We start from the raw sequence: 26,101 nt of genomic DNA on the forward strand, positions 1-26,101 counted from the left end.
TTAAGGATTTTAGAGCGCTTTAATGATAGTAGTATCATTTGGCAGTGTAGAGCAGACTATAGGCGTGGACCTAGAGTTGGTAGAGCTTGCACTGTTTTGAGGTACGGAAGTACTGTTCGAGATATCCTGACTGAGTATGCATGTATTATGTGACTGCATGATTTATATGTCATTGATTTATGATGCATTCATTTGCATACTGAGCTATCTCCTTCGAGATGTCTGTTAGTAGGGTTTTTCCCTATCCTGTTAGTGGTTGGACTTCCATCGATTTGAGTCCGGCATATCCACTGATATTATGGTATGGGAGCCACCTCCAGAAGCGACGGCACAGCGTGCTACATACCAGGGCCCGGTCTGTCTCTGTTATCTGATCCTTGACCTCGAGTTTATAGGGAGTTCACTTTGCATGCATGTATACTCATACTCTCGTACTGAGAATTTTATGCTCACGTCTCGTACTCTGTGTTTCTGGACACCCTATTCCATGTGGCAGGTTTGCGATTGGACGAGGTGGGTGGATCCAAGAGGGGCTAGTCAGTGGTTGACCAGCTGGAGCTTCGTCTAGGTTTTATTTTCTGTTGTTTTGAGGTTGATACAGCTATTCAATGTGATTGTATATTATTTGGATAAATTACAGATTCCTTTACTTGGGATTGTATAATGTTTATGGTTTCCGCAGTTTTATTCTGATATCTGTTTAATTAAGTTAATTGCATGCCTAAGTTCTGTTAGTAGGTGATCCGGGTAAGGGTCACTACATATATATATATATCTATATAATGCTATATGTCATGTATGTAAATGACATATTTATATATTGTTATTATTATATGTAAAATATGTAAATATCAAATATATACGATATATATATATATCTATGTATGTTATGATATATTGATTTATGTACATCTTAATTTATCGTAATGTATATCATATGGACAAAAGACTTAGTTTGAAAAAAATAGTAAAATTTATAATATTAAGATTCATTAAATTCAGACAAATTTATTATATGTACGATATTTTATAATATCATATTAGATGCAATATGTTATGATATCATTTATGTATCATATTATATGTCATGTATGTAAATGACATATTTATATGTTATTACATGTACAATATTTCATGATATATATGTCGTAGTACAATAAAATATGTCATGATATATTTACATCTCTATGTATCATGTTATATGTCATGTATGTAAATGACATATTTATATGTTCTTATATGTATAATATGTAAATATCAAATATATACCATATATCTATGTATGTTTTGATATATTGATTTATGTACATCCATAATTTATCGTAATGTATATCATATGGACAAAAGATTTTGTATGAAAAAATAATAAAATTTATAATATTAAGATTCATTAAATTCAGACAAATATTATTATACTAGCGATCGAGCCACAGGCGCTGCGTGTGCGAGATGATATGTTAATGTTAAATAAAACAAAAAGTCTATTTAATTTTTGGACCTCTTAAATGGTACGTTTGTACATGAATATTAAGCATAACATGTATAATAAAAAGTCTGCTATGATATAAAAGTATTATGAGATTGATTGTCATAAATAATATTTAATACTTATTAAAGCATAATAATTTTTGGTTTCATAAATTTGATCCACTTGAAAAAATCAAAGCATATAATTCGTTGGGAACATATTTGAGCTAAGACTGAAAACTTTTATCATATATCTAAGTTGCAACTCCTTGTAATAAACTTTTTAATTATCACTACTCTTCATAACATTGATATTGAAAGTTTTTTAAAAGCCTCTCATGATCCTTGTTAGACTCAAGCATTGACATACTCACTCATGCATGTGAAGCATTGACATACTCACACATAAAATTTACTTTTGAAACCACCTTGGACGTAGACGCACACGCCACCTCAAGCCTCCCAACTTTAATTCAAGTGGGTGGTCATCCACCCCACCTGAGCTTTAACGCTTCCTAGTCAACGAAGCATTTTTGAGCTAAGACTGAAAAATTTTATCGTAAATCTAAGTTACAACTCCTTCTAATAAACTTTTTAATATCACTACTCTTCAGAACATTGATATTGAAAGTTTTTTCACAGACTCTCATGATCCTTGTGATACTCATGCATTGACATACTTTCTGTCCAAATAGAAACAACCTTAAATAGAATGAGTGCAGAAAAATAGGATTCAATAAACACTTATGACTTCAGTTAACAAAAGAAATATACATAAAATTTCCCTATCAAATAGAATTTCAACAAACCAAAAAATCAAATATACACAATCCATATTAGGCAAAAACAAAATAACTAAAAATTCTTAATCCAAACTTGATTCTCAAAAACCAATGACCTTTTCTATCTAATCTAATCTAAAAAACATATATAAAAAACCAACCTTTAATTAACAAATATACCTAGGTTTAGAAAACTCATTGTTTGAAATGAATCAAGCCGATGATATCCAATTCTTAATTTTATTTTATTTTTTTTCGGCAGTGTCATGTAAAGGAAACAAAGTCATAAGTGAAAACAAAATCTTTGAAACCAAACAGTCCAAAATAATTCATATAATAACGTAAAAATTAATTCTCTCAAAAAAAAAACTTTGTGCTATTTTTTGAGATTGTGGAAAAAACGAAAAAAGTTGCTATGAAAGTGTTAAAGTCTAATAGAATGGGAAATAAATTCATCGTTGAATTTGTGAGGGTCGACTTTGAAGTTTAAATGAATGAGAAAATGTAGAATCCAAACTGTTAAGAAAATGAAGGTAAGAAAACCGAATAATAAAGATGATTTTCATAATCCAAAAGATAAAAGTGAAACGAAAATTATAAATTTAGTTAAAAAAAAACAAACGTTAGAGAAATATAAAAAATCATTAATATACTGAAACATCAAATTTTGAGATTGGATAACAAGGAAAATGGGAAAGTTCATTAAATTATGGAAATATCAATATGTAAAAAATTACCTGATTGGAAGTCTGTCGAAGTTGCGTTTTTTTAATTTCCGAGACTGTAGAAGAAGATTAAACCATGAATTTAAATCGGAAGACGAAAGAAAAAACACGGGACGAAATCTGTGGAATTAAAACGGCAAAATAGTGAAACCATCAAGAAAGATACACCGAAAAAATAGATAAGAAACCGAAAGGCAATGAAAATTTAGAAAGACACGGACATAATTGAAAAAGGGGGGAAATCAAACCTTTGTTTGTTTCATTCGAACCGATAAGATGAGTGCAGTTGTGAGATTGGAAGATACGTTGAATATTCGAAACTGAATATTGTGACAGTGGTGGAAGAAAACTGTACTAACTTCCTCCATTTTACCCAAGTTTTTTTGAAAATTTTTGGGAGGTTGATGAGTGGCCATAGAATTTTGAAGTGTGAGAGTCAGGAGAAGGAGAGGTTGATGAGTGGCCATAGAATTACAGTCAATGACTCTCATCTTTAATAAACACAAATAGATAATTAATTCCATAAAAACAAAATTAATCTACACAAAGATAAAAAAACAAACATGGAATGAAAATTATAGCATTAAAGCCGTAAAATAGTTAAACCAACACGAAATAAAAAAAAATGAATGAGTAAATAAGATAAGTAAAGGACGATTTGGTAAGACATGTATATATAAGTAATAACCAAATAAGTAGAAATTAATTTAATTTATCTATCTATTGGATGCATTGATTGGATCTTCATTTGCTGTATTTATTTATATTCATATTCTTCATAGAGAAGATGTTGATGTTTAGTTTGAGGGGAGAAAACTCATTTCACTTCATGATCTCATCGATTGTCACCCATTTAGATACATTTTAATTTTTTTTAAACATTTGTTTAAAATTAAATATATGGGCAATGTACATAGAGGAGTAAATAGACCCCTTAATCTGAAATTGAAAACTAAAACTATAAGTATTTCAATTTCAATAATCTAATATTTATTTTTTATATTACCACAGAAAATAGCTATACAGAAAACAACATTGATATTAGTGTTCAACAATGTCGACGTTCACGTCGGTTTTCTAATCTAGCGAGAAATTTCAATGAATGTCTACAACATAATCGATGGCGACTGCCGGACCCAACAAATTGTCAACATTGTCAAGCTTTGCTATTCCATGGCGAAACATCACAACTATGTTGTAGAAATGGACGGACAAATCTAGAATCTATTCCTTCACCAAATGAATTTCAACAACTGTTTGCTGGAGACAATGAACAAAGCAAACACTTTTTGCAGTGGATAAGAGCATATAATCATGTTTTCTCATTCACGTCAATGGGGGTCAACATAGACCAAACCTTGGCAACTGGTGCAAATGGGATTTACACATTTCGTGCACATGGGGAAATATATCACTCGATCGGAAGTCTTCTACCTTATGAAAATTGTAGACCAAGATATCTGCAGATGTGGATTGTTGACACAGACCACGAGGTAGACAATAGACTTCAAGAAAATCGCGAGCTAAGACAGGATTTGTTGATCAAGATACAAAACATTCTTGATCAACATAATCCATTCATGAATGTCTTTCGACAATTAGGCCAACGTCAAGACATACCTAAATGCAAGCTCATCATTAAGCAACAAGCGCCCAATCAACACCAATACAGTCTACAAACTTCTTCTCAATTTGCGGCTGTTATTGTCGACAACGAATCCATATACAACTTTGGCAGCAGAGATATTGTCATACAAGGAATCAACGGATATCTTATGAATATTCAAGATATAGTTGGATATTATGACCCCTTACAATACCCACTTCTTTTGCCCTACGGAACATATGGCTGGGATATTAACAGCCGAAATATGGATGGTACCTGATTAACATGCTTAAACTACTATGCATATATGCTACAGGTTAGCAATACATCCTGCGTTTTCTATAGTTCTTAGCCAACTATAGATAACTTAATTTTACTATTCAATTCATGTTAATATAAACTTTAAGAATAGATACGTGAAAATTCTCCGACATTATTGCTTCGCGAAGCACGTCTATTGCAACAATATGTAGTCGAAAACTATGTCAAGATTGAAGCACAAAGACTGAGGTAGATACGTTCTAATCAACGTAACATTCAGTCTGAACTTTACCAAGGACTACAAGATTGTTTAGATGGGGGAGAGAATAATGCAGGTATGGTACCTTCATAAACATAATATTATTTTTTCGTGTATATTATTTAATTTAATATAACTAACACCTATAATATACAGGAAATGTCGGTCATAGAATTGTACTTCCATAATCTTTTAGTGGAAGTCCACGTGATATGTACCAACGATATCAAGATGCAATGACTTTGGTACAAACATATGGAAAACCAGATCTAATGATTACCATGACATGAAATCCAAATTGGAGCGAGATAAAAAATCAATTATATCCTGGTCAATCTCCTCAAGACCGTCCTGATTTAATTACAAGGATATTCAGATCCAAATTTGAGGAATTTAAGAAATACATTGTGGATAGAGGAGTGCTGGAAAAAGTTCAGTCTTATTCATATGTCATTGAGTACCAAAAAAAGGGATTGCCTCATGTGCATATTGTAGTGACCCATCCCGGATCCACTATCTAATCAGAGTTAAGAGCATAATTAAGCATGCATTAAATAAATCGCTGCGGAAGTCTTAAATACAAAAAGACCGGCGGAATACAACCGGCTAAACAAACTCGATTATACAACCCAATCGAATTTAAATAAAACCTACAGCTAATCCTGCTGTCTTCAAGGTCACTGGCTACTCCAGACTCCTGGTGCTTAATCCTGCACCTACACCTGCCCCATCGAATAGGGTATCCAAATATACAGAAAATACTGGACATGAGCTCTAAGCTCAATACGAAAGCACGGATAAACATACAAATATGATGCATGCAAATGACAGGGTATCCATATCTGGGATAACTGTATACAAACTACTCAGACTGGCGCCTGGGATATAAGCTCGTCACATCGGGGTAGCTAACCACTGTGTGCGACCACTCATTCCCGAATCACGGACGCGGACCACGGAGTCCTTCCGGTATCAGTACCTAGGGGTACTCGATATCAAATGTCCTAACAGGGCTGAGCAACCCTAACTGGCTCATCTCGAAAGGTATACAGATGTACAGGCACAAGATGATATGCACATGCCGCATAACAATAATAACATGCAAACACATAAATGCAACATATAAGCATGCATATCCGCTGGCAATCTCAGTCAGTACTTACGTACCTTTCTAAGGCAGTCCTAGTAGTCTCACTCTAGGTTCCAAGCCTATCATCAAGTCTACAATGCAAATACCCATGCATCATTCAATAAGCTCTAAAAGCCTTAACTAAGCTATTGCATACTCCTAAATAATTTAAGGAGACCATAGCTATACCTGCGTCCGTCGTTAGCCCACTGATGGCGACTATCCCGCAACTAGGGGCACACCCCTGCTGCAGCTCCACAGCCTCGAGCACTACTCCGCTACACGAGCGCTGCTCCGCTACTCGAGCACCGCTCCGCTACTATGTCAAACACTGTCTGACTATAATAAAATATATTTCCTACTCCAACTCTAAAATAAGAGTACCCAAAGCCCTAAAATAGAGCTACTAGGCGAAGGAGAGGAAACTCGGAACTGACAAGAAATGAGGAGCTCGGACCTCATATTTATAGGCATCGATCGGAAGCTCCGTTCCTCGATCGGAAGTTCCGTTCATTTAGATCGGAAGCTCCGTTCCCCGATCGGAAGTTCCGTTCGCTACGTGTCAATTCGGTCCACATGCAACCACACACCTGTCATCGACAGCCATCGGAAGCTCCGATCCTGATCGGACGTTCCGATCTCCCTGCTTCCGATGTGGTTCCGAACTCACCAAGATCGGAGGCTCCGATCCTGGATCGGTGGTTCCGATCCCACTCGAGTCATGAAACCCTCTAAGCCATTTTCGAGTGTCCTGGATCCATTTCTGGAATCCGTTAACCCTTCTGGAATTTCCTTAATCATGTTTCACTTAATCCTGACATGATTATACGATTTAATTACTCATTACTCATTAGTTTTGGATACGGGCCACTACATTCCCACCACCTTAAAAGGATTTCGTCCTCGAAATCTAAGGTAAACCTCGGAACATAGTACAAACCACTTGTCCAATTCAGCAATAGTTCCGGTTCCAAATATTGGGCCGAATAAACTTCGACAGACCCAATCCTTGATAAAATAGTGTAACACTATTGACTACCGTCAGTTATCCATCGATAACCTCAACAACACGGCACCTTCGGTCCAAATTGCCCATTGAATCAGTCACACTGCCTACAAATCTTAGCGATGACACCCTTGCTAAGATAGTAATTAATCAGCAGTTATCTATAGATATGTACGAACTCCATCGCAGTCCAACTAGAGAACAAGATACAACACATTTTATCTCACTGGTCTAACGGTAACATCTCATCTCTTGATGTTATCGAAAAGCCCTAAACAATCGACCTAGATTCAACTCTCGGTCAAATCCTAGATATCCTTTTTCCAAGAACTCGTGTGAGTTACTTTTTATCAAGAAGGATAAAATATATTTTCCAAAACAGTACCTTATGCGAATAGAAATGGCAGCCACCGGCCACCCGCTCGCAGAGCAATCGCACCACTGCACGCGACTCTAACCATTTGAAATCCTTAGAATAATTGCGATAAACCTTGATCCGAATCTCGCCATCGTAGATAGCATCTACTCGATTACATTAGTCATTCTGCCATGGGTAACAACAAAATCCTGACAATTCCTAGCGTCATAGTATGTACTTTCAGTACTCACCCTGCCATTGTCCAACAAATGTTCCCAAAGAACAACAACTAGCAAACAAAGATTACTAACCCCAATTGTGATAAGATCCTTATACACAATTTTTTGTCTAAAAGCATTCTTCGAGGTCGTCGTCTCGAAATTTACTAAAATCATGCTGAAACTCCCAGATGGACCACACCATCCTCAGCAGTAGTCTCAATCAGATGTTTACTTCCATATCAGAACTAGAGATAGTATCAATGAAAACGATTCCGGTTAATCCTGTTCCAGATAACCAAACCCTTGGCTCTCTAGCGGGGATAACCAAACTGATTCACCGCGATCCCGCACAGAATCTATCAATACGGATGTCAATTACGTTATCAAATCCTTTCAATGACACAGCATATCAGAACGCACTGGGATATCGGTGACAACAATCCTGCCAGACTCAGGAACACAAGTCTCAGCTGTTGTCTCATCCCATGAAACAACTAATGCTATCATGCTAATGCTCATTGAAATCCAAAAGCACTTGTCGAATTACCGCTCAAGATCAACTCTTGAGAAATCTGCTGGAAGCACTCAAGCTGATCATTCCGACTAACAGTCTCCAAAATTCGTTCACTAACAACCCTGGAACAATCACTGAATCCTTTTTCCGCAAACTGAATAAATCATTGCTAAAACCAAGCAATGTTCAGATCAAAATCCGTCACTGGTAACCAAAGCAACGTTACCACAACTACGATCGCAAAAGAAAACTAATGACCACTTTCGTGATCCGCAGAATCCAAAAGTCTCGATTCCCGCATCCCTGGAGATTCCTTAGCGACTAAAGAATTTCCTAAATGCACTTGAATCGCTATATCATAGCATACCATTTTTAAGTACTATTCCAGCACTTCTTGATTCACTATATCCCAATCAGTACCAATTGGAATATTCTGATCAATCAAGTTGATCTACTGTAGCTTTTGCTATGCCTGACGATACAAATTCTAATCAGACAATCACAGATCAATGAAAAATCCCATGGCCGATCACTATCAATGATCTCAATGCCACACGTCCGCAGATCCCAAATACTTGAAATCAAAAGAATCACAGCTGATTCAATCGCTCATCTTTGACAGAGTCAGACAACAGTTACAATTAGTCACTAGTGCTAAACCTGCACCAGTCTAGACATACTATCCACTGTCTATCTTCATCCAAGATGATCATAAGGATTTGTTCAACTCAAGCCGCAATACAAGTCCGAATGATTTCAACTATCGTTGAACATACTCCTGATAATTATATCTCTTGCTAAGACTGCAACAAATCGAGACTGAGGTTACTTGCCGCGGTGTCCCACCTGAAATCACCACCAAGTGTACACTGGCATAAATCACGCTATCCTCACGCCTCAAATCGTCATGTACAATCCTTAGCATCGGATATAATCTATCACTGAAGGAAACCATCAATGCTGAAAGAAATACTAATCCTCGAGTCAAACGTTATAGGAAGTTCACAAACCAAACTCCTAGTTAGCCCCTATCACCAGAGCATCCAAACACCGACTAGATCCACTAGTCTAGCAGTAACCAATAGTCTAAAACTATCTGCTCAGAGTACGCACTTGTCAAGGAAATCCCTCCAAGACTGGTCCTTATGACAAAATCCAAAGCAATATCTCTGACGACAGTCAGACGATATCTAAACCACAGATACTTAACCAGCCAATATCTCTGACGACAGTCAGACGATATCTAAACCACTGATACCTACCAAGGCAACTAATCCAAATTCATACCCCGTTGTGACTGTTACCACAACTCTAGACTAGTAGCCTTCCCACCGCCAATCCTGAAGCACGAAGGCTTCCAGACATTCTCTAAAGTACGAAATACTCCCAGAGTAACATTGGCATAGGGTCGCGCTCCATCATGTCTAGTCATGGTCATAGTCCACAACTCTCGGTATATATATACTCGACTTGGTATCCCGATGAAATCCCATCATCACGAAGTCTCAACCTATGAAGGGTAATCAAGCTATTGATCTACGGAAATCACCTAGAACGAAACTCAATTCCAAAACAAGATCAATAATCCCATGCCCCCAGATGAATCACCTCATCAATGGCACTAATCCAGTCAAATGACTAAATAGGTCAATCCTAGGAAAACACCTAGACTAACCACACTTCAATTCGTTACCGCTGGCTTACCCAAAATCCATGAGCTAACCTAGTTGATTACCAATCAACTAATTCCAAGCCAAACTTTATAAAATTACTTGCAATCAATCACGAATTGCTGAATAAATAAAACATGTATCATTACTTCAAGTTATGTAAAATTTCCTTTATTACAATCCCATGTAATACATACAGTATTCAAAATACAACAAATGTACATCCAATAACTTGAACTGATACAACCAAATTCTGATGATTCATTACAACTGAAATACTGTTTACAACTACAACAATACAGTATTTAAAATCATCAAATCTTGTCTTCGTTCCTTGAGCATGAAGCTTCCCATCGACACACGCATCGATATAAGCATACTCCCGTCCAAGTCTCTCTATATGTCCTCCCGCGAAGTACTCCGGAGAAATGGCACGTAAATAGCTAACCAACTATGCTCTGCGTCAGTGCATGTCGGTCGACTTCTTTTGCTCGCGATCTACCATCAGCGTTCTTCTTGTATCCGAATCATGCTTTTGAACATGAAGTTTCCCGTATGCCTAACAAAAGCATCAATGCAAGAATACCGGCAAAACCATGTTCTGCATGAGTTTACAGACCTTACGCTAGGAACCTGCCATGCCTTAGGCACTCGAAATATTCCCTGGTAAAGGTCTATCTGACAATCTCTCCAACTACGAGTGGAGAATATTCGAGGACTGGAACCACATGGATTATTAAACACCATTCGTTCCAAAAAGCCCTCAGAGGTATCTGACGCGATATACTCGATCTTCTCTTCCAGTCTTCCTTGGCTGGAATCCATATATTCTTCGATCAATATCCCAATGCATCGAATGATGAACTGTCCACAGCAGTCAGTCTATCTATTGATGTGCTACTACTGGTGTTCTCATCACTGTTGCATTCCTTATAGTAAAGACTTATGCCGCAAACCTCGGCAATGAAGAACCAAATCTTCTTTCGCTGGGCCTCAATCAATCCTACAAGGATAATCAAGAAGTCTTAATATAAATTTCCTAAGTCCCTTGCATGCATTGCTCTGATACCAATAAATGTAGTGACCCATCCCGGATCCACTATCTAATCAGAGTTAAGAGCATAATTAAGCATGCATTAAATAAATCGCTGCGGAAGTCTTAAATACAAAAAGACCGGCGGAATACAACCGGCTAAACAAACTCGATTATACAACCCAATCGAATTTAAATAAAACCTACAGCTAATCCTGCTGTCTTCAAGGTCACTGGCTACTCCAGACTCCTGGTGCTTAATCCTGCACCTACACCTGCCCCATCGAATAGGGTATCCAAATATACAGAAAATACTGGAAATGAGCTCTAAGTTCAATACGAAAGCACGGATAAACATACAAATATGATGCATGCAAATGACAGGGTATCCATATCTGGGATAACTGTATACAAACTACTCAGACTGGCGCCTGGGATATAAGCTCGTCACATCGGGGTAGCTAAACACTGTGTGCGACCACTCATTCCCGAATCACGGACGCGGACCACGGAGTCCTTCCGGTATCAGTACCTAGGGGTACTCGATATCAAACATCCTAACAGGGCTGAGCAACCCTAACTGGCTCATCTCGAAAGGTATACAGATGTACAGGCACAAGATGATATGCACATGCCGCATAACAATAATAACATGCAAACACATAAATGCAACATATAAGCATGCATATCCGCTGGCAATCTCAGTCAGTACTTACGTACCTTTCTAAGGCAGTCCTAGTAGTCCCACTCTAGGTTCCAAGCCTATCATCAAGTCTACAATGCAAATACCCATGCATCATTCAATAAGCTCTAAAAGCCTTAACTAAGCTATTGCATACTCCTAAATAATTTAAGGAGACCATAGCTATACCTGCGTCCGTCGTTAGCCCACTGATGGCGACTATCCCGCAACTAGGGGCACACCCCTGCTGCAGCTCCACAGCCTCGAGCACTACTCCGCTACACGAGCGCTGCTCCGCTACTCGAGCACCGCTCCGCTACTATGTCAAACACTGTCTGACTATACTAAAATATATTTCCTACTCCAACTCTAAAATAAGAGTACCCAAAGCCCTAAAATAGAGCTACTAGGCGAAGGAGAGGAAACTCGGAACTGGCAAGAAATGAGGAGCTCGGACCTCATATTTATAGGCATCGATCGGAAGCTCCGTTCCTCGATCGGAAGTTCCGTTCATTTAGATCGGAAGCTCCGTTCCCCGATCGGAAGTTCCGTTCGCTACGTGTTAATTCGGTCCACATGCAACCACACACCTGTCATCGACAGCCATCGGAAGCTCCGATCCTGATCAGACGTTCCGATCTCCCTGCTTCCGATGTGGTTCCGAACTCACCAAGATCGGAGGCTCCGATCCTGGACCGGTGGTTCCGATCCCACTCGAGTCATGAAACCCTCTAAGACATTTTCGAGTGTCCTGGATCCATTTCTGAAATCCGTTAACCCTTCTGGAATTTCCTTAATCATGTTTCACTTAATCCTGACATGATTATACGATTTAATTACTCATTACTCATTAGTTTTGGATACGGGCCACTACACATATGCTGATCATTTTTCAACATACTGACAAACTGCAAACACCCGATGACTTCGACTCAGTAGTACGTGCTGAAATACCTTCACAGACAGAGGAACCCAATCTATATGAAGTTGTTATCCATCATATGATACACGGACCATGTGGAGCACTCAATCCTAATTCTCCATGTATGACAGATGGTAAATGTAAGAAAAAATTTACAAAACCATTTGTGTCACATACTTCCAGAGGAATTGATTCATATCCTTTGTATCGAAGACGTGAAGGTACACAAGTACAAATATATGAGAATAATCAAATCATAGTTGACAATGGCTGGGTCGTTCCTTATAATCCGTGGCTTTTGTTGAAATATGATTGTCAAATAAATGTTGAAGTTTGTGGTGGTATCAAATGTGTTAAGTACATATACAAATACATTCATAAAGGACCTGACCGAGTTGCATTAGATCTACGTAATGGACAAAATTATGATGAAATACAACAATATGTTGATGGAAGATGGATCTCAGCACCTGAAGCTCTGTGGCGAATTTTCTCATTTGAATTTAGTAGGATGTATCCTGCTGTAATTAGGTTGCAATTACATTTACCAAACCAACATTCCATTTGATTTCAATCAAACCAGCACATAAGTGATGTACTTGCACATGATGGAAACACAAAGACCATGCTCACAGAATTTTTTCAAATGAATTGTGCTCCCGAATTGACTGGAAAGTACTTATACAGGAAATTTCCACAATATTTCACTTGGATGCAATCTCGAAAAGAGTGGGTTCCTCGAAAAAGCCGAAATAAAGTAGTTGGAAGGGTATATGTTGTGTCCCCATCAGAAGGTGAGAGATTCTATCTTTGCATACTTCACAATCATGTTCCAGGTTCGAAATCTTTTGAATACTTGATGACTGTGAATGGAAATATATACACAACCTTTAAAGAAGCAGCTGAAGTTAGGGGACTTGTTCAACATGATGATTATGTGCACCACTGTCTCCTCGAAGCTTGATCAGTTAAAATGCCTTCGTCATTGAGAAGATTATTTGTCTCCATTTTGGTGTTTTGCCAACCAACAAAGGTTCGAGAACTTTGGGATGAGTTCCACACATATATGTCTGAAGATTATGGAAGATCAAATTCAGCAAATAGTGCATTCATCACAAATAAATTGCTTCTTGAGATCCGAAGATTGTTGCATCAGTACAAAAAAAACGCTCGATGATTTTGATTTGCCATCAATAAATGTAGCGTTTTTATCAGACCACCCACTTCCAAGAATAATTGAAGATGAGCTTTCAATTCAAATTCCAGATGACGATTTGAGATCTATTGAACATTTGAATGCTCAACAAAAGATGACATTTGACTCTGTCATACAAAGCATTATGTGCAACCAACCAAAACTATTCTTTATTGATGGTCCAGGAGGGACTGGAAAAACTTTTCTTTACCATACAATTTTGGCTCATCTCAGAAAGAGTGGAAAAATTGTAATTGCCGTAGCAACTTCTGGAATAGCTAAAACATTGTTGCCTGGGGGAAGGACCGCACATTCACGTCTATAAAGTCCACTTAAACCAACACCATCAACACTTTGTACGATAAAAAAACAGACAGATCTTGCCGAGTTAATTAGACGTGCAGCAACAGTAATATGGGATGAGGCTCCAATGGCAAACTGTTATGCTTTCGAATCTGTCAACAAAACTTTTCAAGATATAATGGAAAATCAGTTGCCATTTGGAGGAAAAATTATGGTTTTTGGTGGAGATTTTCGGCAAGTGCTGCCAGTTGTTAAACGAGGAACTATGAGAGAACAAATTGCTACAAACATTTCGAGTTCAACATTCTGGCATTGTGTCAATGTATTACATCTTCAACAAAATATTAGATCTGCACAAGATATTGAGTTTTCTAAGTTTCTGTTGAGGATAGGCAACGGTTTGCAACATACAATCAATGGAGACTTCATAAAATTGCCTGATTCCATGGTCATACAATGGGAGAATGAAGAATCAATTGAAAAGTTGATTCATTTTGTTTTTCCAAATATGATCAATCATGTCAACGATGCGAACTACATGGTTGGCAGAGCCATTATTACCCCTAAGAATTGTGATGTTGATAAAATCAATGAAATGCTCATCTCAAAATTTCCAAGCAAAGAAAGAGTGTATACATCTTGGGACTCCGCTGAAGATGACAACAACAATCTTTTTCAAGAAGAGTTCTTGAATTCTCTAAGTCCAAGTGGTTTGCCACCTTATAGAATCTCATTAAAAGTAGGTTGCCCAATCATGTTACTACGAAATGTTGCTCCTGAATTAGGCCTGTGTAACGGGACAAGATTGATATGCCGCACTCTTGGAAGAAACTTTATTGATGCAGAGATCATAACAGGTCCACATAAGGGTACCAGATACTTTCTTCATAGAATGCCATTGAAAAGTGAAGAAAATTCTGGATTGCCGTTTGAGTTGACACGTAGACAATTTCTATTGAGATTGAGTTTTGCTCTTACAATAAACAAATCACAAGGACAAACAATCCCTAATGTTAGGATCTTTCTTCGGAATCACGTGTTCAGTCATGGGCAGCTATATGTCGCTCTTTCAAGAGAAGTTTCTCAACAATCTACAAAAATTTTGGTCAAAGATGGAAATCTACTGTCTCACAATAGTGTTTATAGAAGAAATATCGTTTACAAAGATGTTTTATTACCTAACATTTCTTGATTCAACAATTTAGAGTTAGTGAACTTTCCTTACAAAAAGATGAAATAAGTTTTATCTACAAATGTTTACAAAATCAATCAATTTATTCTGCTATGAAGGTGACCAAATTCATTTTCTCAGAGCTCTGGTTGCCATGAAAAAACTGGCATTGAGGACATGAAAGATATTGATACTACTACATGTCGACATACAACTCCTTCTCAATCTTATAGGATAAAATTTTTATTTCAATACTGCAACATTCATAGATATATATGATGAATTTTACATACGACTTCGGGAGAGTGATTTTAAGAATTGTTCAGAAATTAAAAAAAAAATGTGTAAGTCAATCCAGGACATACAACACAATTCTTCGTCTTCATATATATATATATATATATATTTATAATATGTAACATAACTTTTCCCTTTATAATTTTTGTATATTTATGTTCATTTCTTACAACAACAAGCGAATTGCGTGGATAGAAGACTGTGATTTAACTGAGGTATGCTATCAAATACTTATCGTATTCTTCAATATGCGTTCTTTGCCAAATCTATTCCTATTTTCTTATTTACAATCACTTGATAATGGAGCAGAAAGGCATATCAACTAGAAGACATATAGTAGAGAAAACATTATTTAGGTACACCTATTACTCAATACAAACAACAATTGAGATCATTATGAATTATCTACATACATAATTTAATTGGCATGTTTCTTATGGTGATAGGAAAAAAATTAGACGCGCTAACGATCATGATATTGAAGTGGTAAAAAACATCATTCATACTACACCTATGTTATTATCAAATATTTCAATAAATTACACATCATCATAAAACAAATTCGATTTATTTTGCAGTTCTACCACCACTACATATCAACGGAGACAACATCCACATGAACACCATCATGTAAGGTTTTTTTATTTTTATTTTTTGATGTAGGGTGTTATTAACAATAGGTTAAATATACTTTATTTAAAAATTCAAAGTTGATATATTTGAATAGAGGACAAATTGATTTTTTTTTTCGTACATATTTCATCAAATTTTTCACAAACTTGCACAACATTTTTTCGGTCTATATGTTTGGCACCGTTTTAAAAAAAAACATAATTCATTCTAATTTCTAAGTTACTTCTTAAAATTAGTGTCAATTAATCAATTTTTGTTAAAAAAATCTATAAAAAAATGTTTTTTAACATATGATTTTCATATGTTAAATTTTGTGAGTTTTAAAGATTTTGTTTTTACGAGTACTATAAGTCCATGCAACAGTAATATAAGTAGGTTCGAGATAAACTGTAGTTCATGAGTTCAAACCCAATGATATGAAATTTTATATGGATTTAGCATTTAATTTCTAAAATATGTATATATTCGTGACTGTATTATCAAATTGGCTTGATTCTAGGCCTTTCTGAAAAAATGATATTTATGTATGTTTTCGGTCATTTTACATCTGACTAATTGGAGTTACGAAGTAAGATGGAATTAAAGGAATCTAATGCATACTGTGGGATTAAGCATTGGAAGTCTAGAATATGTAATTACTCGTGACTATCACTACAACAAATATCCTAATTAACCACACTAAAAAGACAACGGTTTTATACACAAACTGTTGTATTTTGACCTTTGACAACGGGTTTTACGAAAACCGTTGTGGTTGGCCCTGTTTTAATGAAAAACAACAACGGTTTTTAAAAACCGTTGTCTATGTGCGTTTTTTTTGAGGTTTAAGACAACACGTTTTATAATCCGTTGTGGTTGTTATTTTTTTATTTATTTTTATTATTTTAAAAATTATACACAATATAATACATATAATAACCTATATACCACACGAATTCAGGCTTAAGTGAAGAAACGAAATAAACCCCCAATCCCTAGCCAAACCCGTCTCCCCCTTCAACCCAGCTCACCTCCCGTCGCCCCCTTCAACCCAGCTCACCTCCGGCGCCAATTGGTCGTTGGAAAATGGTCGTCCGACCTCCTTGCATCTAGCCCAAGCCTTAGCAATGCCAATCGTGACTTTAATCATGAGTTTAATGCTTGGATCGGAACTTCAGTGTCGCAACTATCACTGTGTAAGTTTCGTTGCTTTCTTCTCTTGCTTCGTTCTCAAGCTTCGTGGTATTTTAGTAGATGTTGAGGTCTAGATTTATTGTTGTTTGGGCTTTCAATGAATGTGGAGAAAAGGGTTAAAAATCATTTAAGTGGAGCGTGCACGTCTCGAAATGATTGTTTTTGTCCGATAATTTCAGGTTGCTGCTTGCTTAATCGTGATGGTGAAACCGAATAAATTTTGTCTTTTCTGCTGCATAGATTATTGACGAACTAATTTGAGTATTTTCGATACTGATTAGGAAAGATGCCGTAAAATTTGGGTTTTGTGTTCTTATTCTTTCTTCTTGGTTTATTGATATTGTGTTCCAGGTTGTGCTGCGAATACAAATATTTTGCCACCTCGGTACCTTCTAGCCTGTGTTTATGTTCATGTTTCAATTGTTTCGTCTGTGGTCAGGAAATGCTGAGAAGCTATTGAGCAAGCGAATCAGTGCTCTTGTTTGACTTACCATGACGGGACTGATTTTGTTGCCAGTATTGTTTTTACTCTTGGTAGAGAATGGGATATCCGTAGAATCTGTTTCTAGCTATTTACTCAGGCTTGGAAGCTATGACATAACTAGACCAGCAGCTGATGTTAACGTGATGGGATATGCTAACATGGACAAGACTGCATCTGGTGTTCACTTCAGGTTGTGAGCTCGTGCTTTTATTGTGGCAGAGCCACAGGGGAACATGATTGCTTTTGTAAATCTTGATGCTTGTATGGAATCCCAACTAGTGACAATAAAAGTCCTCGAGAGATTGAAGACGAGGTAGTTATTTCTTCTTAAACAACTGGTCTCTTCTATGTTTGCTATATATAGCGGAACCCAAGTCGTGGTGAAGATGAGATCACTAGCATATTTTGAAAAGGGTTATAACCTTGCTATGTAGTTTTTTATGGGGTGTAATAGTAGTTTCGTTAATTTTGTGCTATTTGATGTGAAAGATGTTCATTTTTGCTATTCCAGGTACGAAGGTCTCTATAACGAGAACAATGTAGCCATCAGTGGCATCCATACCCATGCTGGCTATGTTCAATATGTTGTGTATATTATAATTTTTCTTATTACCTTTTGCAGCTTCTTAGTATTTTATCTCGTTCCTTTAGAGACATATACCACAGGATTTCCTCGGGGCAATGGACAGGGTCTTACAAACATTTTTTGAGCAGCTAAACTTTGTCTTCCGAGTCCAGTGAGTGCAACTAGTTATTATATAGTTTCCTCTGTATCTGAGCATATTAGCATGTTGCATTATTTTTAGAGCTTAGATCTTCATCCAGTTTAAAGAAACTTTATTGCTTATTCGTTTGATTTATCTAGTAAACAAATTTAATATATGTTTTTGTGTTTTGAAAAAAAAAAATATATATGTCTTTGTAACTTTCTTGTTGCTGTTCGCATGTTGCATTATAAATGTTGTATAAATGTTGTATAAATTTGTATATTTATATCTGTGTGTGTTGTATAAAACAATGCCATCAATCTGAAGTTCTTGTTGGCAGGTACGTTTTGTAAGTTCGATTTCTTTACTGGAAGATCAGTCGTCGCATTGGCATTTGGAAATTATATCAAGGGAGTGCTACTATGGCTGGAAAACCAAAACCACAACCGCAACCGCAAACGGAACCGCAACCGCCGCAAACTCAACAAATTAGGTTCAGAATTTTTGATGGAACGGATATATGTCATGGGGTCTACCCACTTTCAACTACCATTGATACTATAAAAGAAAGGCTTCTGGCAGAGTGGCCTCAAGGTTGTGATTCTTCTGCTCTAAGTTTCTGTGAATTCTTTCTTGCAACAAAAAACAATCGTAGTACTCATGCTGTAGTGTCTAGTTATGTGCTAACAGTGTTACGTGGCGTATAAAATTTCTTACGCCGAAGAAAGTGAATGAACTTGTAACAGATCGATGTGTCATGGAAATATCATATATGGCTTGTGTTGTGTGCACTGTGCTAAACAATATCTAAAACTTTTCTTGGCTTTCAGTTTGTTTTCGAGCTTGGCACTTGTATTTGACTGCTCCAGCTAAGTTCGAAATTTATGTTTCTTTTAGGTAAATCGAGCATACCAACTTCCGTGGACGAAATAAAATTGATGCATGCTGGGCGTTATCTCGTGGGCGGAAGGACACTTGGTGAATCTAGATTACGTATCGTTCCCGGTCAAGTTGTTACAATTCTTGCAATTGTGCAACCTCCTGAAGCCAGACAGAGGACTGGTGGTATGTGCTTCGTTCCCTCCATTAAATAACAAAAGTTGTGATGCAAAAAATATAATTGTGTCACTATTGCATCTATGTATGTTAATATATATATGTATATATATATATATATATATATATATACACACGCACACACACATATATCTTCCATGTTCATCTTTTAATTTCATGGTTTGGTGGTCGATGAAATGTTATTCTAGTAGCTGAATTGGTGTTTATCCGTAAATATTATAAATGTTGTATAAATTTGTATATTTATATCTGAGCATATTAGCATGTTGCATTATAAATGTTGGATGCAACTTTTCTTGTCTTGCGCCTTACTGTGTTGATATGTATATGTGTTGTTTAAGTGTATATAAGTTTCCATTGCTTGCTCGCTCGCTCACAGTACTGGTTGCCCTTGTCTTTGCGACATCTTTGTTCGTTCCGTATTTACTGTTATTCTTTGTTTGTTCGGCTATGTTTCTCCTATGGATATATAGAAGACAGAAATAATAAACTCTTTTTTTTTTGTTTCAGATTCACCGGTGGATGTTAATCAACGATGAAACGAGAGTTCCAGTTTATTTATAAAAATTAGTTCAATATAGCTTTATTTTCTATTTTCTAGTGTGCATTGAATTAGAATTAGAATTTTGAGTGTGTTGTAATATTGAAATTGTATATTAAATTTTATTTTTGAAATTTTAAATTTTGAATTATTTATAATATCGAAAATTTGTATTTTAATTTTTTTTTTGTTTTTTATTTGAAAAACGACAACGGATTTTATCCGTTGTCTTTTCTCTTTAAACCGTTGTCGTAGATCAAAATTCTTACAACACAAATAGTTACAACGGATAAAATCCGTTGTCTTTGAAGAAAACAACAACGGATAAAAACCGTTGTTGTTGAAGATAAAACCGTTGTCGTTGAAGGAAACGACGACGGTTTTAAAACCATTGTCGTAGATCAAAATTTTTACAACACTCATAGTTACAACGGTTTTTGACCCCTACGACAACGGATAATATCCGTTGTCGTTTGCCATTTTTTTTGTAGTGTATATTATAAAATTGACTTGGTTTTAGGCATTTCTAAATATGATATTTAGATATGTTTTCGGTCATTTTAAATTTGGATGATTAAGAATTAAGATGGAATGAGGCGATATAATGCATATTATGCATACCGTGATTTTTAATCATACTCCATAAAAATATGTTTCCAATTTATCTTCTACAGCTTTGGTGTCTATGCTAATGCGGTATGTTAATTTAATAAAGGTGTTGTAGTGATCGCAATTTTTTGTTTTCATTATTGCTGGTTTAGAATCAGTTTAAGAAATTTATATATGTTGATTTGTGCTGGATACATAACTTACATCACGAGTGATCCTTATGTGCGTCCAAGTTGTATTACTTAAGAAAATGTTATCCTTTGGTCATCATAATGTATGTTGTCGTGCTTTGAATTTGTTACCATGATATATTAGTAGTATTCTACAATATCATATTTCAATGCTTACAAATATAGAGTCATTTAAATTTTTTTTTTTTTGCTTCTGTGTCAGATAAAATTTAAATGCGTTATAATATAAGTAACTATTTCCAGTCTGTTATACTCTTTCATTCATGCACGTTGGTTGCTAATAATTCTTAAGATTAAATTATTGGAATTGGTTTATACTTCCATTTAAACAATAACTGCAATTATGCTGTACAAATCTTTCCTTCATGACCTTTTTATTGGGTTGTATGTGCATCACTTTTGTAGGTAATCACCACTACCTTCGCTCCTTCATGCGTGAAATTTGGATGTTACAAAGCAGGTAAATCACCAACACAAGCTTTATGTTTCTTTAGTAATCATTTCTTGATCCATCGTCAAGTTCGGTGGATCTAGGAATTATACAAACATGTGTATATAGTTAAACTCCATTAAATTAAACTTTTATTTTTATGTAAAACTAAGACTAAATTCATTAAAGCTTGAAAACGTTGTACTAGAATTGGTTACATTAGCATCATTTTATTTTTATTCAAAAGGAATAAATATTAAAGTCATTTTCATTTTACAGGTACATGCCGCGATTTTAATAGGATTTTGTCAACATTGCACAGAATATGGTCGTAAACGGTGGAAATTTAGATTATCGATTTGAGGTATATATCAAAATTATTGTATATAATAGAATTTTACTTCTACATACACAAGAAATTTTTTTTATCATATATATGTTTTTTTCTTTTATGTATATTTCTTTTGTTAACTGAAGTCATAAGTGTTTATTGAATCCTATTTTTCTGCACTCATTCTATTTAAGGTTGTTTCTGTTTGGACAGAAAGTATGTCAATGCATGAGTATCACAAGGATCATGAGAGTCTGTGAAAAAACTTTCAATATCAATGTTCTGAAGAGTAGTGATATTAAAAAGTTTATTACAAGGAATTGTAACTTAAATTTACGATAAAATTTTTCAGTCTCAGCTAAAAAATGCTTCGTTGTCTAGGAAGCGTTAAAGCTCAGGTGGGGGTGGAGGACCACCCACTTGAATTAAAGTTGGGAGGCTTGAGGTGGCGTGTGCGTCTACGTCCGAGGTGGTTTCAAAAGTAAATTTTATGTGTGAGTATATCAATGCTTCACATGTATGAGTGAGTATGTCAATGCTTGAGTCTAACAAGGATCATGAGAGGCTTTTAAAAAAACTTTCAATATCAATGTTCTGAAGAGTAGTGATAATTAAAAAGTTTATTACAAGGAGTTGCAATTTAGATATATGATAAAATTTTTCAGTTTTAGCTCAAATATGTTCCCAACGAATTATATGCTTTGATTTTTTCAAGTGGATCAAATTTATGAAACCAAAAATTATTATGCTTTAATAAGTATTAAATATTATTTATGAAAATCAATCTCATAATACTTTTATATCATAGCAGACTTTTTATTGCACATGTTATGCTTAATATTCATGTACAAACGTACCATTTAAGAGGTCCAAAAATTAAGTAGACTTTTTGTTTTATTTAACATTAACATATCATCTCGCACACGCAGCGCGTGTGCCTCGGTCGCTAGTAAAATAATATTTGTCTGAATTTAATGAATCTTAATATTATAAATTTTATTATTTTTTTCATACTAAATCTTTTGTCCATATGATATACATTACGATAAATTATGATGTACATAAATCAATATATCAAAACATACATAGATATATGGTATATATTTGATATTTACATATTATACATATAAGAACATATAAATATGTCATTTACATACATGACATATAACTGAAAGAGTGGGTGCCCTGTTAGCCAACTTGTGGCTAAGGGCCTTTATGACTCTATGTGTAAACAATCTTTGTTTAATATAATTTACACTTTTATATTGGCATTTACTTTATCTTTTATCATATTATTATGTTGTGACGTACTACGATGTTTAGAGAAAGACCTTGAATGTACTAGAGTGCATATAAGATGTGATAGTAGATTTGGATGAATATCATGAAACACATCATGTAAGTACTGTATTTTCTAAACGAGTTTCTAGTCAATTGAGCCGTCCGCAAAAAAGAATAAGGATTGACTCTGATACCACTGTTGGAACATGTTCTCGGATCAGTCAGATGTGATACCCGTAGCAGCAGAAATTTAATTCTGTTTTATTTTACTTGTTTGTTTTAATCGTTAGGATTTGATACCCATGATCTGGAATCGTTCCAGATCAAAAAATAAAAAATTTAAACTTTCGCTGCTACGGGTATCACATCTGACTGATCCGAGAACTCTATGTGTAAAAAATCTTTGTTTAATATAATTTACACTTTTATATTGGCATTTACTTTATCTTTTATCATATTATTATATTGTGACGTACTATACGATGTTTAGATAAAGACCTTGAATGTACTAGAGTGCATATAAGATGTGATAGTAGATTTGGATGACTATCATGAAACACATCATGTAAGCACTATATGTTCAAAACGAGTTCCTAGTCAATTGAGCCATCCGCAAATAAGGATAAGGATCGCTCGAGATTGAGAATAGCATTTGCGATGCCGAGTACCACGTTTTATTGGTATGAAATATAGAGATGTTCGAAGCATGCAAATGGATATTCATTTGATGGATGATCAAACTACCCTATTAGGACTTTCCAAGTGGTTTTCACTAATTGAGTGGATAAGTCCGCGGTTTTGGTTGTACACCATTAGTTCTTACTACTTGAAACATCATGGAGACTATATATGCTAGTACTGTACTTTGACTCATTTACCGACTCTATGAGGGTCAATAGGTGTCGAGATTGGGTACAGTTACGACACATATAGGAGTTGATGCTTTGTTGTCAAGGATTCACCACACGCTTGCGAGTGTGGATATCCTATGTGATCTGAGGAGATATTAGTATAACAAATCTCTGGCCAGAGTACATGATGTGCTTTAAGTTACTTTGTTTCCTAGTTGCACATGCGATGCCACTATTTGATCTTCAAGATGTATTGCATAGTTATCGAATCTCGAACGACTCTCAATATACCAATGGTTGTTGATTCGATCGGGATATATGGATGAAGAGACCGTACTGTACGCTAACCAAAACCTACTGGTTCTTGCAGGCACTATCAGTGATACCTAGGGAATCATGGGGCGATGTTGCTAGGAGCTCTTACTATGATTCAATGGGTAAGTCGGAAATTGTTGTTCCGAGTCACAAGGAGTTGTGGGCCCACGGCTAGCTGTATCTCTGAACCATTGAGGGTTACACAAGTAATAGATTTCTAATCCCCGTTGAGATAATTAAATTTAATAAGTTAAATTTAGCAAATGAGAAGTAGGACTTCTTATTAAAGGGTAGAGGAAGTGAGATTTCCTAAAATGACATAGGGATGCCATTTTTGGAAATCACTGAATTCGGATTCAGAAAATTTATCTTGACTTTAAAATATGCAGAAAAGGTTTCTGTACACATTGGTAAAATTGGTTTATCAATTTGAGTCACGATGAATTTTATATTAATTTTTGAACATGCGAGCTTTGCTTGTCAGGCTTGAACTTATGACTAATGGGCCCTAAGTTGTTAGCAGCCCACATTATAAATAAGTTATTATAGTACAGAAATTAGACATAACAGCTCATAATTTTCGAAACCTAGAGAGCTTTCTCTCCCTAGGGTTCGGCCGCCCCCTTCCTCTTCTGTGTTCTAAAATCCAGTCTGCAATTTTCGAAAATTGCAGTCTGGTTTAACAGATCAGATCTGTTAAATTCTCTTCGTAGAAACTTCTGATAGACTTTCTAGTGCAGTTTATCAGAGGGATTAAGAATTCTGTTCGTGGACCTGATTCAGGAGTTGATCGATCGAGTCATCAGTTCCTGGGATATTTAAGAAGAGCAAAATTTTCTGTTGGAGTCCATAACCTCAAGTTGAGACTTGAGAGGTAAAATATAATTCTGTTTTATTTTACTTGTTTGTTTTAATCGTTAGGATTTGATACCCATGATCTAGAATCCTTCCAGGTCAGAAAATAAAAATTTTAAACTTTCGCTGCTACGGGTATCAAATCTGACTGATCCGAGAACGCGTTCGAACAGTGGTATCAAAGCCAGGTTGCTCTCGGATCAAACGATTAAAATTTATCGATTGTACAAAGCCTCGATTTTTCTGAAAAATAAAACAAAAAAAAATATATATTTTTCCGGGAGGCTGCCCTGCGTGCAGCTGGGCCGCGAGCAAACGTTGCCTTAGCCTGACGCGCAGCTGGGCCGCGCTCGGCGGCCCAGCGACAGGGCTGGGCCCCCAGCCCGACAGTCGGGGACAACCCGGGATTGTCCTGGGCAGCACAGAAAAATTAAAATTTGATTTTTTTGAAATTTTGTATTTCGGCCCGTTAATTGTTGTTGGGCCCAGTTTTTGGCCCGGTTGAAAATTGTTTCAATTGGTCCACGAGGCAATGGGTCAAAATTGTTTGAGCCCAAAATTTTAAAAAAATTAATTTTTGGATAAATTTTGAATTTTGGAAATTTATAAATTTAATCCAATAAATTAAAATTTTTAAAATTAATTATTTTGGTACAATTGATTATAAAATATGATTTTATATATGAAATTAGATTCTATATATAAAATATGATTTTATGGATAAACTAGATAAAATATAATTTTATATATAAAATAAGATTTTATGTATGAAATATGATTTTATCTATTTACAATTATTGCCACTTTGAATTGCATGTTATCCAATCATTTAATTGAATTAAATAATGGGATAAAAGGATGATCGATTGTCATGACCAATTTTTTAGGTGTATGTTAGGTTGTTTACATTTGGTTTTTATTATTACTGTTGGGTTTTATTAATGAGCTTGGTTTATGGCTCAATTTGATTTTTCATTTGTAATAAAAGTGGGCCTGGTTTACGGCCCGTTCCCACCCTTAAA

General features: G+C 35.7%; 4 protein-coding genes and 1 long non-coding RNA gene across 10 annotated transcripts; 4 read left to right on the top strand and 1 right to left on the bottom strand.

The window, feature by feature from the left end:
- Nucleotides 1-1,660: 1,660 nt before the first annotated feature.
- Nucleotides 1,661-3,414, bottom strand: LOC140893316 (uncharacterized). Of its 2 annotated transcripts, none has more exons than XR_012153098.1 (3): nt 3,223-3,414; nt 2,987-3,030; nt 1,661-2,011 (listed from the first exon to the last, which is right to left on the bottom strand). It is a non-coding gene; the product is annotated as an uncharacterized lncRNA (long non-coding RNA). The 2 variants fall into 2 exon arrangements; XR_012153099.1 differs by having other exon boundaries at nt 2,987-3,094.
- Nucleotides 3,415-12,591: 9,177 nt separating this feature from the next.
- Nucleotides 12,592-13,599, top strand: LOC140889468 (uncharacterized). Its single transcript, XM_073297188.1, has 2 exons — nt 12,592-13,158; nt 13,219-13,599. The coding sequence occupies exons 1-2, from the start codon at nt 12,592-12,594 to the stop codon at nt 13,597-13,599; spliced, it is 948 nt and encodes a 315-aa protein (XP_073153289.1).
- A 9-nt stretch (nt 13,600-13,608) lies between these two features.
- On the top strand, nt 13,609-14,155 carry LOC140889469 (uncharacterized). The gene is made up of 2 exons (XM_073297189.1): nt 13,609-13,738; nt 13,851-14,155. The coding sequence occupies exons 1-2, from the start codon at nt 13,609-13,611 to the stop codon at nt 14,153-14,155; spliced, it is 435 nt and encodes a 144-aa protein (XP_073153290.1).
- Nucleotides 14,156-14,260: 105 nt separating this feature from the next.
- Nucleotides 14,261-17,856, top strand: LOC140889470 (uncharacterized). The gene is made up of 2 exons (XM_073297190.1): nt 14,261-15,074; nt 17,759-17,856. Exons 1-2 carry the CDS (start codon nt 14,261-14,263, stop codon nt 17,854-17,856), a joined length of 912 nt encoding a protein of 303 aa, XP_073153291.1.
- On the top strand, nt 17,189-20,310 carry LOC140892767 (membrane-anchored ubiquitin-fold protein 3-like). Of its 5 annotated transcripts, none has more exons than XM_073301755.1 (6): nt 17,189-17,409; nt 17,847-18,204; nt 18,403-18,628; nt 18,939-19,192; nt 19,496-19,663; nt 20,186-20,310. In XM_073301755.1, exons 4-6 carry the CDS (start codon nt 19,021-19,023, stop codon nt 20,212-20,214), a joined length of 369 nt encoding a protein of 122 aa, XP_073157856.1. In that variant the 5' UTR covers nt 17,189-17,409; nt 17,847-18,204; nt 18,403-18,628; nt 18,939-19,020; the 3' UTR covers nt 20,215-20,310. The 5 variants fall into 5 exon arrangements, with proteins under 5 accessions (XP_073157856.1, XP_073157857.1, XP_073157859.1 ...); XM_073301756.1 differs by having other exon boundaries at nt 18,514-18,628; XM_073301758.1 differs by having other exon boundaries at nt 18,543-18,628.
- The last annotated feature ends 5,791 nt before the right edge of the window (nt 20,311-26,101 follow it).

This window comes from Henckelia pumila, chromosome 3, assembly GCF_033568475.1.
Source record: "Henckelia pumila isolate YLH828 chromosome 3, ASM3356847v2, whole genome shotgun sequence".
Classification (NCBI taxonomy): Eukaryota; Viridiplantae; Streptophyta; class Magnoliopsida; order Lamiales; family Gesneriaceae; genus Henckelia; species Henckelia pumila.

What these genes read in the sequence shown, in the direction of transcription:
- LOC140889469 (XM_073297189.1), top strand. Translation starts at nt 13,609, where the DNA reads ATGCCTTCGTCATTGAGAAGATTATTTGTCTCCATTTTGGTGTTTTGC. An exon ending in AAGATCAAATTCAGCAAATA is followed by an intron (nt 13,739 to 13,850) that starts GTGCATTCATCA and finishes CGTTTTTATCAG; the next exon opens with ACCACCCACTTCCAAGAATA.
- LOC140889468 (XM_073297188.1), top strand. Translation starts at nt 12,592, where the DNA reads ATGCTGATCATTTTTCAACATACTGACAAACTGCAAACACCCGATGAC. An exon ending in TTAGTAGGATGTATCCTGCT is followed by an intron (nt 13,159 to 13,218) that starts GTAATTAGGTTG and finishes CAATCAAACCAG; the next exon opens with CACATAAGTGATGTACTTGC.
- LOC140889470 (XM_073297190.1), top strand. Translation starts at nt 14,261, where the DNA reads ATGGCAAACTGTTATGCTTTCGAATCTGTCAACAAAACTTTTCAAGAT. An exon ending in ATTGCCGTTTGAGTTGACAC is followed by an intron (nt 15,075 to 17,758) that starts GTAGACAATTTC and finishes ATTGTGTTCCAG; the next exon opens with GTTGTGCTGCGAATACAAAT.
- LOC140892767 (XM_073301754.1), top strand. Translation starts at nt 19,021, where the DNA reads ATGGCTGGAAAACCAAAACCACAACCGCAACCGCAAACGGAACCGCAA. An exon ending in TCTGGCAGAGTGGCCTCAAG is followed by an intron (nt 19,193 to 19,495) that starts GTTGTGATTCTT and finishes TGTTTCTTTTAG; the next exon opens with GTAAATCGAGCATACCAACT. An exon ending in AGCCAGACAGAGGACTGGTG is followed by an intron (nt 19,664 to 20,185) that starts GTATGTGCTTCG and finishes TTTTTGTTTCAG; the next exon opens with ATTCACCGGTGGATGTTAAT.